Source organism: Hemicordylus capensis, chromosome 6, assembly GCF_027244095.1.
Source record: "Hemicordylus capensis ecotype Gifberg chromosome 6, rHemCap1.1.pri, whole genome shotgun sequence".
NCBI classification, from domain to species: domain Eukaryota; kingdom Metazoa; phylum Chordata; class Lepidosauria; order Squamata; family Cordylidae; genus Hemicordylus; species Hemicordylus capensis.
Window position 1 is genome coordinate 137,698,452 of NC_069662.1, and position 15,693 is coordinate 137,714,144.

A 15,693-nucleotide genomic window follows, 5' to 3' on the forward strand; every position below is an offset into this window, starting at 1 on the left:
CCACCCACCAAACCCCCAAGGCAATTAGAGACTCCTGTGATTATTGCTGATTTTTTGAAATTTATTCTTTTTTTAATTCCTCCCATAGGGAATAATGGGGATTTGAGGCAGCCTCATTCCCCACCTTTGAGGGGGTGCCAGGCCCCCCCAAAGTGAGTCTGGGGGCATGGCACGGCCTGCTTCCAACCCCACAAAGCACTCCTAAGTTGATAGGATTTATTGTTGATTAATCAGGAATTTTTAAATAATTAATTTCTGGCTTCATTAGAAACCATTGTCTGAGCCTTTCCATTCAGAAAGAACACTGTGTGCCCTTTCACCTTAATAGCTTAATCGCTGTGAACTTAACTCAGAGTTCAGAGCAATAACCAATTAAGGTCAGTAGGTGAAAAGGCACTCTGTTCTTTCCTATGGAGCCAATGCATGTCTATGGAGCCAGAAATTAATTCTTTAAAAATACCTGATTAAACAATAAATCCTATCAACTTGGGGGTACCTTGGGGGGTAGAGGCCGGCCCTGCCATACCCCCAGACCCACTTTGGGGTGCCCTGGCACCCCCCAAAGGTGGGGAATGCGGGATCCTCAAATCCCCATTATTCCCTATGGGGTGAAAGCAAAAATTGAAAAGATCTTCAGAAAATCATTAATAATCACAAGAGTGTCCAATTGCTTTGCTGTTCGGTGGGTGGTAGGCACCCCAGGTGCCTACCACCCAACCCACTTTTGTACCCCTAGGTGTTCCACATAGGCTGTAATGGGCTGGTTCAAGTCCCCATTATACCCTATGAGAAAAATAATTTTTAAAAATTCAAAAAATCATTAAAAATCATTGCTTTGTCCAATTGCTTTGTCATTGCTTTGTCCAATTGCTTTGGGGTTTGGGTGGCAGTTGGCACCCATGGTTACCTACCACCCAACCCAGTTTTGGAGGCTCAAAACGGTTCAGAATGGTTCAAACTGATTTGAATTCAAACTGAACTGGGGGGTTGAGCAAAACCAAAACCGAACCTCCCCACCCCAGTTTGAACTCAGTTCAAATTCAAACTGAACCTGGCAAACCAGTTTTGTACACACCCCTACTGCTATATAATGTATTAATTATTAAGACATATTCCCACCAAGCCCTCTTACCTTGCCACAGAATGCACAGAATTTCCATTCAGTAAAATGCAAAATCTTTATTGAACCGATCAAAATGATACAAAGTCTTAATCAAGAATGAATTGTGGTGGTGTTTTTCTTCTTTATTGGAAAAAAGAAAGAAAGAAGGCTGAGATTATCATGTTGTAATAAAAGTCCTTAGGTAAGGCAACAATTGGAAAGCATCTGAAGTCATTCTATTGCAGCCTGATCTCAATAACCATTGTCTTGATGATACATACCCTCCTTTAAGCTTAAACTTAAGAGGTAACGTGTGTTTTTAGTCATACTGTTGAAACTAACCAAGTCTGACCTTCAAGCTGCCTGGATAGAAGAACAGCTAATTAGAGAACTATATCAAAAATTGCTCAAAATTCTATATGAATACTAGTAATACTAGCAAAACAGTGTGCCATTTGCAAGCATATTAATGTCTTATCTCTCTGTGACTCTATGCTTTCGCTAGCTCTGTGAGATATCATTCCCCAGGCTTTCCAATAGGGTAGTTTTTCCACATTTTCCAAGACGGTAATGATTTTTTCTGGGCTTTTGGATCTTTGTAGTAGTGTTGGCGGGTTCTGGAACCTACCTGAGACAACAGCATGTTTCTGTCTGTCATGGTATGGTTTGGTCTGGGAGTTTCATGGCAGGCAGACAGTGAGTGAGTCAGTGAGGGCTTGCAAGCATATTAACATCATAGCTATCTGTGACTAGTCTTTTGTATCTCTATGAGCTCTCATTCCCCGTGGTTTCCAATGGGAGAGTTTTTCAAGATTTTCCAGGAAAGTAATGAAACTTTTCAGGGTTGGGATTTTCTTGGTAGTCTCAGCAATGTCTGGGACCTACTTGCAAAATGGCATGTTTTCAGGTTTTGTGGTTTGGTCTGGGAGTTTCATGTCACTGAGTGTGTCAGCCAGCCAGTCAGTCTGTGTCATCCAAGCAGCTTTATATTATAGATTGTTGTTAATTAAATGTACCAAAATAAACATTAAGAGTACTCAAACAGACAAAGTTGTTGGTCCAAGAGCCAAATCTAGCCCCTTAAAAGTATTATTTACCCATCCAGAAGTCAAGCCTTTCAGTTCCTTCCAAACATTATACTGTCCAAACCATTGCTGTCTGAGGCGTGGTGTTTGGACTTGCTGACCGGTTGTCTTGTCTGGGGCCCCTCAAGCCTCTCCCCACTCCATACTCAATGCAGCTCTCAACCCAAACTGGTTGCTAACCAGAGGGTTAAAAAATGTAGCCTCGCATGCTTGTCTTCCTAAAATGTAAAATATGCTTTAAAGTCATTCAAGTGTTTGTGCTTTGCTACAATGGGGATCATTTCACATTATAAGCATTTTTTTAAATTTTCTTTTATAGTTGTTGAAGAGCCAACTACAGAGCCTTCCAAAAAATCAGGTAAGATGGTTTTATGAAAAGAACCCAGCTCAAATTATAGGCTTTGATTTTCTTTTAATTATGAGTATGTGTATTTCGTAACAAGAAGCACATGGCTAGCTATTATTCTTGCATGTCACTGAACCCTGAGTGAAAGACACTACATAAAGGCAACAAGATAAACTAGGGCCATAACTTTATTAAATACCAGGTATTTGACACATGCCTGACTGAGAGTCCCTAGTTGCTTATTCCCAGTTCCCACTATGAGAAACAATGAGGCTATTCTCACACGCAGCCTAACCCAGGCAAGGGAAGCCCAGCCTGGGTTAGGCCGCACACGGGAACTTCCAGGATTGGGCCCAAACCCAGTGGGGCAGCTCCGCCTCGCCTTGCTTTGTAGCCCAGCGGTTAGCTGAGGTTGAAGGAGCGAGTGCTCCCTTAACCCAGACTACCTACTCATGTGGGAGCGTGGGCTGCTTCCAGCTACGCCACACAGAGAGACGAGCGCCGAGAGTGCCCATCTCTTGGGGGAATCCCCCAATGCATTGTGCATGTTGCACGGTGCATTGTGGGATTCCCAGAAGCTAGGATGTATCGTCCTGGCCTCTGGAGCTGTGCCATTGCGCCATGCAGCGCTGCTCGTCTGGGAGTGCAGTCTGTGCCCCCAGAAACATGGAATCGCTCATCTGGGGGAAAGGTGAGTTTCACCAGCCTTCCCCCGCACCCACTGCCCTACCCACCCATTTATGTGAACAACCTCGATGTCTCCCTTAGAATAGGGCAAGGGAGACTGCATTTACCTTTACTAGACATCCTTTGGGCAATTCCACCCTGTCTCAGAGCTTCAGAACAGTCCCACCGCAGAATGGCACACCTCAATGGTACTCTGAGGAAAATGTTTCCACCACCTCTTCAAATTCAAGCCAAACTGCGATTTTTGGTCCATGCACACCTCTAGTTGTGTGAATGAGGAACAAGGAGGGGAGAGGTAGACAAATGTTCTTTTGCCTATTGGAGAGGTGGGATTGATTCTCTCCACTTCTTCCATTTAAAAGAGCATCAGAGCTCCTCCTGTACAAGCTCAGGTTCTGATTCCAAATCTGCTCTGCTTCTGCAACCCCTTCCCTCCCCCAACAAGGTGGCCATTTTCTTGGTTTGTACATTCCCAATACCATCCCACCATCTCTCCTGCTCATACAATGTGTAGCTATAGTATTGGTATTTAAATGCTTTGTATGTGCATGTGTTGTATGTGCATGTGTTGATGATATATTATATTTAATTGTTTCTCCACATTTATAGTGCCTGTAGCGGCTCCTGCATCAGCACATGGCACAGTTGTGGCGGTGATTGTAATCTTCATCTGCATTAGCACTGGAATTGCAGCATATGTTTTCTATAAAAAAAGAAGTTACAAACAAAGCACAGCTGGCTTTAGCAACTCCTTATATCAGGAGCAACTTCACAATAATGACTCAGAATCTCTTGCTAAATCTGAGAACAAAGAGGGACCTTAATGAATGTATTGATAAATTGATAGAAGTAACTTTTGTTGAAACAAGCAATATGTAGATATACTGTACTTTCTAGAGTTTTAATTACAAAGTCTAAAATTGGGACAACAATATCAAGCATATGTACCTGTACAGTGAAAGCAAAGGAGTTAGCAATTGATATAAAATGCACAGATCTAGTAATAGAAGGCATTCACAGAAAGATAATATAGAGATATATAATATTAACTAAAAATTCTGATTGTTTAATAGTGCCCAATGAAAATAAAGTATCTGGGACCAACTATACAAGCATAGAAATTATAATGTGGTGGTATGAATGGTGTTTTGAATAGCAGATAGCATAGATCAAAGATCATGAAAGTGTAAGTCTATATCATTTAAGGAACGTATGATATTAATGCATGTGCATCTAAAAATATATGAAGCTTTAAAAGCCTAAGAAGAAGAACTATACATTGTACTCCATACCACAAAAATTCTCAATAGCAGATTTTGTTTTGCTGTTGGAAGGAATGTTTTCTAAAATAATGAACACAGATATTATTCCTAAATTCTATGCAGATCACAGTCCTATAGAGACTTAGGCAAGCAAAAAGGATAAACAATGGGACTACTCAAAATCCAGTATTCCATGAAAAATGTGAAAGAGAATTAGAATCAAGAATTAACCAAAATGACCAATACACACTCCCTACTATATGGAAAGGAATCAAGCCTTTATGAGGGGACAGTTTACTTTTTATTCATTGGCTTTAAATGAGAAAAGAAAAAAAGGAAGACAGAAATTAATTGATATGTAATTTAGAATGAGAATTTTAAAAGAATAATGATATGGAAATAACCTATAGGAAAATGAAAGGAATTGCCAGCCAATTAGATCTACAGTATTCTTATGAAGTGATGAAAGAATGAATTGTATTACTTTTTAAAAGGTGTTTAAGTGGATAAACTATTCACATTCAGACTAAAGCGGGGGGTGGGGTGTATAAGAAATGAGCCATAAAAACTAAATATGGTTTATTAGCACTTGGGGGATTTAGAGATAATGCAAGTTTGAAGACTATTATAAAGAACTGTATACTGTAAGTAATTGAGACAGAGACTATCAAAGAAAATCTCATCTAAAAATACAAGGTTTGCAAGAATTGAAGAAACAAGTAACTGATGAGCAAATTAAGAAAGAGAGTTTAAAAGCTCTTATATTAAAGCAAAACAGGAAAAACAGCAGGACTAGATGTTTTAATATCAACCTATTGTTAGATCTTTGCAAACGTTGCCCTCCATTAGTTAATGTTCAGAGTGAAGATCTCTTCTCAGGAAATCTTCCACATAGGGGCGTAGCAAGTTTGTAGTGGGCCCAGAGACAATATTTTAAAATGCCCCCCTCCTCTCACCAAAGTTCAGCTCATGAAGTAAAGAAAAGGTTTTGTAAATTGTGGACGATGCAAGTCATTTAATGGTACTAGAGAAAGACATGCTGTTCTGCTAGCTCCAGGTCTTAACACTCACATCAATTTCGGAGGATGAAAACAACTGAAGGAAGCCCGGCGGGTGCGCAGCTGGGGGAGTCAGTCATGTGACTTGCCTCTGGGGGGGCCCCAAGGCAGTGGGCCCCCAGACAACTGTCTCCCCTTGCCCTATTGTAGTTACACCCCTGCTTCCACATTTATCAAACAAAGCAGGAATAATAGTTATTCCCAAGTCAAACAAAGAGTTTACATTAGATAACTCATACTCCTCTATAACTCCTATTGCTATTAAACAATGGGCAGCATCCAGACTAGTTATTCATGACTAAGCACCATGGAAATTTATGGGTCTTAAGTTAATCAGGACTAATTTGTCTGGATGCTGCCCAATGGTTAAAAGATTTTCACTTGAACATTAGCTATCATATTAATAACTATCCAATATTAGCTATCAAAGCAACAGCTTTTCATAGTGATCAAGTAGGATTTTAAAGTAATAACAGATACTTGCAAGATAACAAAATAATAAATATAGTTGTGCATATAAAGAAATCATATCTTACATTCCTGATCATATTGCATCTCTACACAAATGAAATTTGCCCAAAGGTTTGCCATTGACTTTAACTTTGGCCATAAGCAAACAATACATTGTCCTCGTCCAAAGTTATTTCCTAATTGAAATACTTTCACTACCTCAGATGGCCTTTCCCATCAAACAGGGCCTATAGATGGGGACATAGCTCAGTGGAAGAGCATCTGATCTGCATGTAGAAAGTCTCAGGTTCCGTCCCTGGCATCCCCAGTGTGGGCTGGGAAAGACTACTGCCTAAAACCTTGGAGAGCTGCTGCCAGTCAGTGTAGGCAATATTGAGCTAGATCAGGCCTGCTCAACTTAGCAGCCCCCCCGCCCAGCTGTTTTTGAACTACAACTCCCATAATCCCCAGCCACAGTGGCTAGTAGCCAGGGATTATGGGAATTGTAGGCCAACATCTGCAGGAGGGCCAAAGTTGAGCAGCCCTGAGCTAGATGTACCAATGCTCTGACTTGGTATAGGGCAAGTCACTTCTTATGTGCCTATATGGGGCAGAGATGCCTTTGTCAGCACTGCTGTTTGTCTTATGTTTAGCGCCATTAGCAATAAATAGAAGAGAGAATTCTGCAATTAAAGATTGTGAATTTAAAATCAGCCCCCCTGCAGATGATGATATCAGACCAATCAATCTGACAAAATCTATAAAGAAAGAGCTAAATCATTATAGCTTGTCTTAGAAAGAAAGAAAGAAAGAAAGAAAGAAAGAAAGAAAGAAAGAAAGAAAGAAAGAAAATAAATGTGTTGCTCAACGTTCATATTCAAAATCAGATTAAGACATTTATAAAAGAGGATATTTTTGAGTAAGTAAAGCCATCTGATATTTGGGTGTGCAAATATCAAGAAACAAGAAATACCTGTTTAGAAACAACTATGAATATTGTATCCAAAGGTAAGCATGCATGTAGGAAAATGTAGACTAAATCTCTTCCTAGTCGGGAGATTAAATGTGATAATGATGATCCTCATCATCTAATGTTCTGTTCTAAACATCACCTACAAATAAATAGATTTTTTAAAGTCGCAATCCGGGCAAAATACAAGGTGTTGGTCATAATCTATAAAGCCCTACACAGTCTAGGGGTGCTTCTGGATCCAAGTCTGTCCTTGGTGTCCCAGGTTGAGGCAGTGGCCAGAAGTGCCTTCTATCCGCTTCGGCTGATAAACCAGCTGCGTCCGTTGCTTGAGATAGATGACCTCAAAACAGTGGTACATCTGCTGGTAACCTCCAGACTGGATTACTGCAATGTGCTCTATGTGGGGATGCCCTTGTACGTAGTCCAGAAACTACAGCTGGTCCAGAATACAGCAGCCAGGCTGGTCTCTGGGTCATCTAGGAGAGACCATATTACTCCCGTATTGAAGGAGTTACACTGGCTGCCGATATGTTTCCGGGCAAAATACAAGGTGTTGGTCATAACCTATAAAGCCCTAAACAGCTTGGGCCCTGGGTATTTAAGAGAACATCTTCTTCGTTATGAACCCCACTGCCCATTGAGATCATCAGGAGAGGTCCATCTGCATTTTCCACTGGAGATGCACATCAACTCTCAGTGCATTCCCACAGAACATGCTGACATACATGATTTGTTAGGATGCCAGCCAGTTAAGATTGTGACCACATGGTATATTATCACAGAAAAATCCTATAAAATTAATGTGAATTGTGACAACAAATGCTGGAAGCGCAAAAAAAGAAGTCAGTCCCACATTAAAAATCCAATAAAAGGCATTATGAAGAGTACATTTGACTTAGATCCCTTGTATTTATTTTATCATATGTCAACAATTTTCTTGAAAAATGCACTGATTTAGCTTATTTACTCATAGCAGCTTTAAATTATGTTTACAAACTGATTGCAGAATGATAGAAAAAATTATATCATTTTGCTCTAATGGGAAAGCTGACAGCATATGACAGAGTAAGGGAGGCAGAGGAGTAATACATGTGGAAATCATTGGTTTTTTGTTTGGTAAATCTTGGCAGAATAAAGTATACTCCATTGATTCACATTGATTCAATATGTTATGAAACCTACTTACAGCTAAAACATTTCAGTGGTTTGAATGATAACATGATATTATCTACATCTGGCTGTATAATATAATGTATACAATATTGTAAATTTGCTTTTATATATTTGAGAATAAACATTTACATTTTTAAAAATTCTTAGAGATCCTTATCAAGATTGAATAACTGCTAAACAAGAGGGTCTTGGATGAAGTGGATAATCTTGACTCATTTCAATCTGGCTTCCAGGTTTTGCCACTGAAACTTTATTGGTTCAGTGTGTTCATCAAACAGGGTGCTCAGTTATTTACAATAGGATCTAAATGGGGAGGTGCAGGCCTTTCACAGTTTTGATACAATCAACTATGGTATTCCTTTGGACCATGTTGTAATTTTCTGACTGTTCAGTTTGGAGATAATTCTGGTCCTACCTGAAGGGAGGGTTCAGAAGATGTTGCTAAGGGACTACTGCTTAACCCATAGGCCTTCCATTTCCCATAATATTCAGTCTTGTCCCCCATGCTGGTATCAGTCTTGTCCTCCATCTTGGTATCTACATGAAGCTGCTGGGAAATATCATCCAGAGACTTGGGTCATGAAACCATCCATGTGCTGATGACACTAAGCTCCATCTCAGGGAGTCAGTGAAGTGGTAATAGACTGAATGTGGGCAATTGGAGGTATTACTCAAAGGTACTCAAAATGGAGATATTTTTGGTTACATCTGATCCAGCCTGGGTTTTATTTCCACAAAAAAGGACCCCAACAATAGTTGGAACTTTTTAAAATGCAAGACTATAGGTATCCCATTTGTCCTGGTGCAGTGTTGCCTTATGAAGCATCTGAGCTTTAATGTTTTGCTGGAAGAATTCTCCTCTGAGTTGACTCATGCCTGTCTGTTGCTTACATCCTTAGCTTGCAGGATGAGTTCAACAGTTAGATGGGGGCCCTCTTCTAGTACTCTTCATTATCCTTAACCTGACTCAACAAAAGGAGGGTTGTTGTATTTTACCAGGAGAGAGACCTTGGTGCCATGGTAGTCAGCTTATTGAAAGTGTTGACTTATTGCACGGCAGCAGTAAAAGCAAATTCCATGCTAGGGATCATTAGGAAGGCGATTGAAAATAAAAATGCTAATATTATCATACCCTTATACAAATATATGGTGTAGCCACATTTGAAGTACTTCATACAGTTTTGGTCACCGTATCTAAAGAAGGATATTGTAGACCTGGAAAAGGTTCAGAAGAGGGCAACCACGGATCAGGGTCCTGGAGCACCTTCCTTTTGAGGAAATGCTACAGCATCTGGGGCTTTTTACTTTGGAAAAGAGGCAACTATGGGGAGACATGACACAAGTGTATAAAATTATTCATGGAGTAGAGAGAGTGGACAGAGAGAAATTTTTATTCCTCTCTCACAACATTAGAACCAGGGCTCATCCAATGAAACTGAAGGTTGGGAAATTTAGGTCCAACAAGAGGAAGTACTTTTTCACACAGTGCATAATTATTCTATGGAATTCTTTGCCATGGGATGTGGTGATGGACACCAGCTTGGATGGCTTTTAAAGGGGCTTAGACAGATTCACGGAGGACAGGTCTATCAATGGCTATTAGTCTGGTGGCTATAGGCCACCTCTGACCCCAAAGGCACGATACCTCTGAATACCAGTTGCAGGGGAGCAACAGTAGGAGATAGGCCATGCCTTCACTTCTTGCCTGTGGACTTCTCAGAGGCATCTGGAGTGCCACTGTGTGAAACAGGATTCTGGACTAGTTATGCCTTGGGCCTGTTCCAGCAGGGCTATTCTTATGTTCTTATGACCATAGACTTAGAAGACATTAAAAACTGGCCATGGTCCCATAGATTTTAGAAGATGTTGGTGTCACTAAGGTCTTCTATAGTCCATGGTCCCTGTTGGTTCTGCTTTTAAAGCCCAGACTGGCACACACAGCATCAAAAGGGGAAATGAAAAGGAGGATGCTGCTCTGCTTAAAAAGGGTCACACAAAGCCCCAGGCAGGGAGGCTTGCCATGGTGCTCCAGGGGGATGACTAAGCCTTGGAGTGCCCAGGCTGTATGATATGAGAGTTCTGTTTCTTACTCTGGATCTGGGACTGCAACGTAACAGGAAAGCTCATTATGGCTCAGATGCTTCATAAGGCTGTACAGGACCAGAACACAATGGGGCCTCTTTGCTGATGCCAAACACGCCATCCTCCCTATCTTGGTTTGGGCCTTAAAGTCCAAGGGAAAATATGGATGCATGGGGGGCAAGTTGTAAACAAACACAATTGACATTGCACAACATTGCACAACTGGTCATGTGACACATCTGTTAAAGCATCAGCCTTAGGCTCCAATTTCCCAGCTTTGTGTAATCTGAGCCAAAATGAGACAGCCTTCACTCTGGTCTTAAACCAGCAGATTTTTTTTAACACCACATTCTTGCATAACACTGTTCACTTCCTTGCATGGTACCATTAAATGAACCCAGACATATTGCTGTATGCCTGTCATTCCTTGTCCTCTAGTTAGTCCTCTTGTTGACTTGATGATTCTTTTAAATGCCTGTTCCATGACAATATTGAATGAGAGACCCGCCCGTAAATGCTTGCTGTGATGCACAACATGTATACCTTTTTTGAACTGTGCTGTGGGCATGAAGGTGAGTGGTTTCAAGACTTTCCATTTCTTGCGGGTGTATATATACCATCTTATCGTACAAGTTGTGACCCATTGCTGCCGAGAATGGAAACATTTATTTGATTGATTGATTGATTGATTGATTGATTGATTGATATACTGCGCTCTTCCAAAAATGGCTCAGGGCGGATTTATCTCAGGAGGTCCCAGTCACCTTCTATTGTTCCTTGAGCTACTTTTTAAAAATGTCTGCCACCTTCATGTACAGTCTTACTTGCAGTCTTGTTTCTTTTGCCGGTTCTATTTTGCTATTTAATTCAAAGAGAATGCGTTTTACAATTCATCATCCATTCCTGTGCCAGATACAACCTACTTATACACCTGCTTAGCATTTGTAATGAAGTCCTGCTCTCTTTCCTGAAGGATTTGTATCAGCTAATGCTGCATTGGTTCCTTCACTTGGATGGGCCTTTCCCCCTAGACTGAAATGGCACCAGTAGTTCAAAATCTCAGCAATCAGAATATTTCGAGCACCATCAACAAAGATGCAACAATACTCTTCTTGCTCATGCCAATTTATTTCATTATTTCAATATTTATGTATTTCCATTTATATCCCGCTCTTCCTCCAAACAACCCAAGGTGGTGTACATTGTTTTGTTTATCCTTCACAACAACCCTGCGAAACAGGTTAGAGTGAGAGAGAAGTAACTGGCTTAGAGTCAACCAGGGAGTTTCATGGTTGAAAGGGAATTTGAATTCGAGTCTCCCCAGTCCTGGCCCAACATACTAACCACTACCCCATGCTGGCCAATGACTTGCCACTAAGCATATGCTTTGAGTATATTGAGCCAACATAGTATAGTGATCAGAGTGTTGAACCAGGACTGGGAAGACCTGAGTTCAAATCCCCATTCTTTCAGCAGAGGACTAGGGGGAGATTGGGTGACCAGGACACCCAAGGACCCTTGGGAGTCAGAAGAAGTACTTCCCCCTTTGCTCAGTTCTTTTCATCCCCTGACAAACAGAGGGAAGAGGGGGTGCTTAATTTTAGATGGGGGTGGGCAAAAGGTTGACTCTACAAGCACACTGCTGCCTCTGCCTCTGTGCCTGCCCCTACCTGCTTTCATGCCAGCTGCTGCTGGAATACCAGACTTCTTCATTGCTGATGGACAGAATCAAGTACTGTTAATATAACTCTGCAGGGGTGAAGGACCTATTAGATTGGTCTGCCCAGGAGAGGTTATTGGATTCAATAGGATTCCAAGACACCTTGGAAGGGTTTAGGTTTGGCTCTGCTAGTGATTCCTGTCGATGCTCTGGTGCAAATATGGAATAATGAACTCACTAGAGCAGTAGACACAATCGCTCCCAAGCATCCTCTCCGACTTACTTTAAAGAGAGCCCTGTGGTATTCAGATGAACTATGGGAGCTGAAGCAGCAATCTATCTATCTATCTATCTAATTTATACCCCACTCAAATTTATGTCTCTGGGCAGTAGACAACTAGAGTGCAAGCAGGGGCGTAACAAGGCTGGAGTGGGCCCAGAGACAAAATTTTAAAATGGGCCCCTCGCTGATGCACACACACACACACTTCACAATATATAGTCATGTGACTTGCCTCATGTGACTTGCCTCTGGGGGGCCCCTCAAGGCGTGGGGGCCCCCAAGCAGCCGCCTCCCCTTGCCTAATGGTAGTTACGCCCCTGAGTGCAAGTGGAGGAAGATGCGGTGCAAGTCTGATCGGGCACAACACAGAGGCAAAGTTATTTTCTGCCTGCATTGCTTCCACAAATTCATGTCCAGCTGAGTTGTCTAGGGTTGTGAGGGGGCTGGTATTTACCCCTCCCCCTTGAATTTAAACTCGGAATCATTGGTTGTTTGTTGTGACATTTTTGATGACATTTTTGCGGATAAAATGTTTCACTTTTGGGCTGAGCTGAATTCCACAGTTATTGCAGAGTTTACTGTGAAGGTGTCCAGCAACTCCTCTTATGGGAAATGACTGGATCACTTTCAGCTTGTGACTCCTGAGGAAGTGGACAAACTGCTTGGGATTGTGCACCCTACAACCTGTTCTCTTGACCCTTGCCCAACTTGGCTTATCTCAAATGACAATCAGATTATCAGAGAGGGTCCGGTAAATATTATAAATGCTTCTCTGAGGGAGGGCAGGATGCCTCCTTGTCTCAAGGAGGCTATTATAAGACTACTTTTGAAGAAAGCTGCACTGGATCCCTCAGAGTTAGATAATTACAGACCTGTTTCTAATTTTCCATGGTTGGGCAAGGTGGTTGAGCAGGTGGTGGCCTCTCAGCTCCAGGCAGTTTTGGATTATGCAGATTGCTTAGACCCATTTCAAACTGGCTTTTGTGCGGGCTATGGGGTTGAAACTGCCTTGGTTGGCCTGATGGATGATCTCCAACTGGTGATCAACAGAGGGAGTGTGACTCTGCTGATCTTTTTGGATCTCTCAGTGGATTTCGATACCATCGACCATGGTATCCTTCTGGACCACATGGGGGAGGTGGGATTGGGTGGCATTGTTTTACAGTGGTTCTGATCCTACCTCTCTGGTAGATTCCAGATGGTGTCACTTGGAGACTGTTGTTCCACTAAGTGAGAACTGAAGTGTAGACTCCCACAAGGCTCCATATTGTCTCCAATGCTCTTTAACGTGAAACTGCTGGGAGAGATCATCAGGAGGTTTGGTGCAGGGTGTTTTTAATATGCTGATGACACCCAGATCTATTTCTCCATATCGAGCTATTAAGGAAATGGCATAACTTCCTTAAATGCCTGCCTGGAGGTGGTAATGGGCTGAACGAGAGATAACAAACTGAAGTTAATCCAAATAAGATGGAGGTACTGACTGTGGGAGGTCAGGACCCAAGAGTTTGTTTAGATCTGCCTGTTCTGGATTGGGTTACCCCCCCCCCCCCCCGGTAAAAGATCAGGTTCATAGTCTGGGAGTGCTCCTGGATCCAAAACTCTCTGGCTTCTCAGGTTGAGGCAGTGGCCAGGAGCACTTTTTATTAGCTTCGGCTGTTATGTCAGCTATGTCCATTTCTAGAGGTAAATTAAATGAACTTAAAATACTGGTACATATGCTGGTAACCTCCATACTTGGCTACTGTAATGCACTCCACATGGGGCTGCCTTTGTATGTAGTCCAGAAACTACAATTGGTCCAGAACACAGCAGCCATATTGGTCTCTGGAACAACACAAATGGACCATATAACACCGGTTTTGATACTGCATTAGCTGCCAATATGTTTCCAGGTGAAATACAAAGTGCTGGGTATCACCTGTAAAGCCCTTAATGTCTTGGGTCCAGGATATTTAAGAGATTGCCTCCTTTGTCATGAACCCTGCCACCTGTTACGATCTTCTGGAGAGGTCTGCTTACAGTTGCCACCAGCTTGTCTGGTGACGACTGGGCTTTCTATGTGGCTGCCACAGGGTTTTGGAATAGGCTTCTTGCTGAAATAAGAGCGTCTCCTTCTCTGACCCTCAACTCTCCTGTTCTTGCAAGCTTTTAATTAGAATTTTATAATTTCGAGCTTTTAATTAGAATTTTATAATTATTTTTATAATAACGGTTTTATACTATTGTGTTTATTGTGTTTAATGTATTTTAATCTCTGTTTTTAATATCTTTAATTTTGTACACCACCTAGATATGTACATATCAGGTGATATAAAATATGATATAATAATAATAATAAGAAGAAGAAGAAGAAGAAGAAGAAGAAGAAGAAGGCTTAAACACCTAACAAGCCTTCATAAACAACTATCAAAACAGTTCAATCACATTTTGCAAGGAGGTGATATTGAACAATGGCTAACAACTGGGAAAACTCATCTCATCATGAAAGACCCAGCAAAAGGTGCAGTTCCAAGTAATTATAGACCGATAACCTGTCTGCCAACCATGTTCAAATTATTAACTGGAATAATAGCAGATGAAGTGATGCAACACTTATTAACTAACAAACAGCTTCCAGTTGAACAGAAAGGAAATTGCCCGAACACCAGAGGCACAAAAGACCAGCTGCTGATTGACAAAATGATTTTAGAAAATTGCAAGAGAAGAAAAACCAATCTAAGTGTTGCATGGATTGACTACAAAAAGGCCTTCGACTCATTGCCTCATACATGGATACTAAAATGTTTAGAAACAACTGGTGTCATCAAAAACATTCAGAAATTTATTTTAAAAAGCAATGAGCATGTGGAGTACACAGTTAACAATCAATGGCGAGACACTTGGACAGGTTAGCATTAGAAGAGGTATTTCCAAGGGGACTCACTATCCCCTCTGTTGTTTGTAATCGCCATGACCCCACTTTCACAAATACTAAACAAAACAGGCCTTGGATACCAAATATATAAAAGTTTATCAAGTAAAATAAACCATCTGCTGTACATAGACAATCTGAAGTTGTATGGAAAGTCCCAGGCAGAATTGAATCACTGCTAAACACTGTCCATATATTCAGTAGCGATATAGCAATGGAGTTTGGTCTAGACAAGTGTGCAGCATTAATAATGAAGAGAAGAAAAATAACAAAAACAGAAGGAATAGAACTGCCCAATGGAAGCAACATCAAGAACCTGGAAGAGAAAGAACATTACAAATACTTGGGCATTCTCTAGGCTGATAACATTGCACACACTGAAGTTAAAAGAAAAATTGGAAGTGAATATATCAGGAGAGTTAGAAAAATCCTAAAGTCCAACTCAGTGGCGGGAACACCATACAAGCCATAAACACCTGGGCTATACCTGTTATCAAATACACTAATAATAGAATAATAATATAATAGACTGGACCCTGGCAGAGCTAGAGACGCTAGATTTTAATACCAGGAAAATCATGACCATCAATCATGCTCTGCACCCCCGCAGTGATGTAG

The 15,693-nt window shown here is 41.3% G+C and overlaps 1 protein-coding gene across 1 annotated transcript in view; it reads left to right on the forward strand.

Moving 5' to 3' along the window:
• Positions 1 to 8,278, forward strand: part of LOC128331967 (macrophage mannose receptor 1-like) — a 103,425-nt gene extending 95,147 nt beyond the window's left edge. The window contains exons 29-30 of the mRNA XM_053266083.1: positions 2,507 to 2,545; positions 3,830 to 8,278. Of these exons, the coding sequence (XP_053122058.1) occupies positions 2,507 to 2,545; positions 3,830 to 4,044 (254 nt within the window). The 3' untranslated portion in view covers positions 4,045 to 8,278. The remainder of the gene's footprint in view (positions 1 to 2,506; positions 2,546 to 3,829) is intronic.
• Positions 8,279 to 15,693: the final 7,415 nt, after the last annotated feature.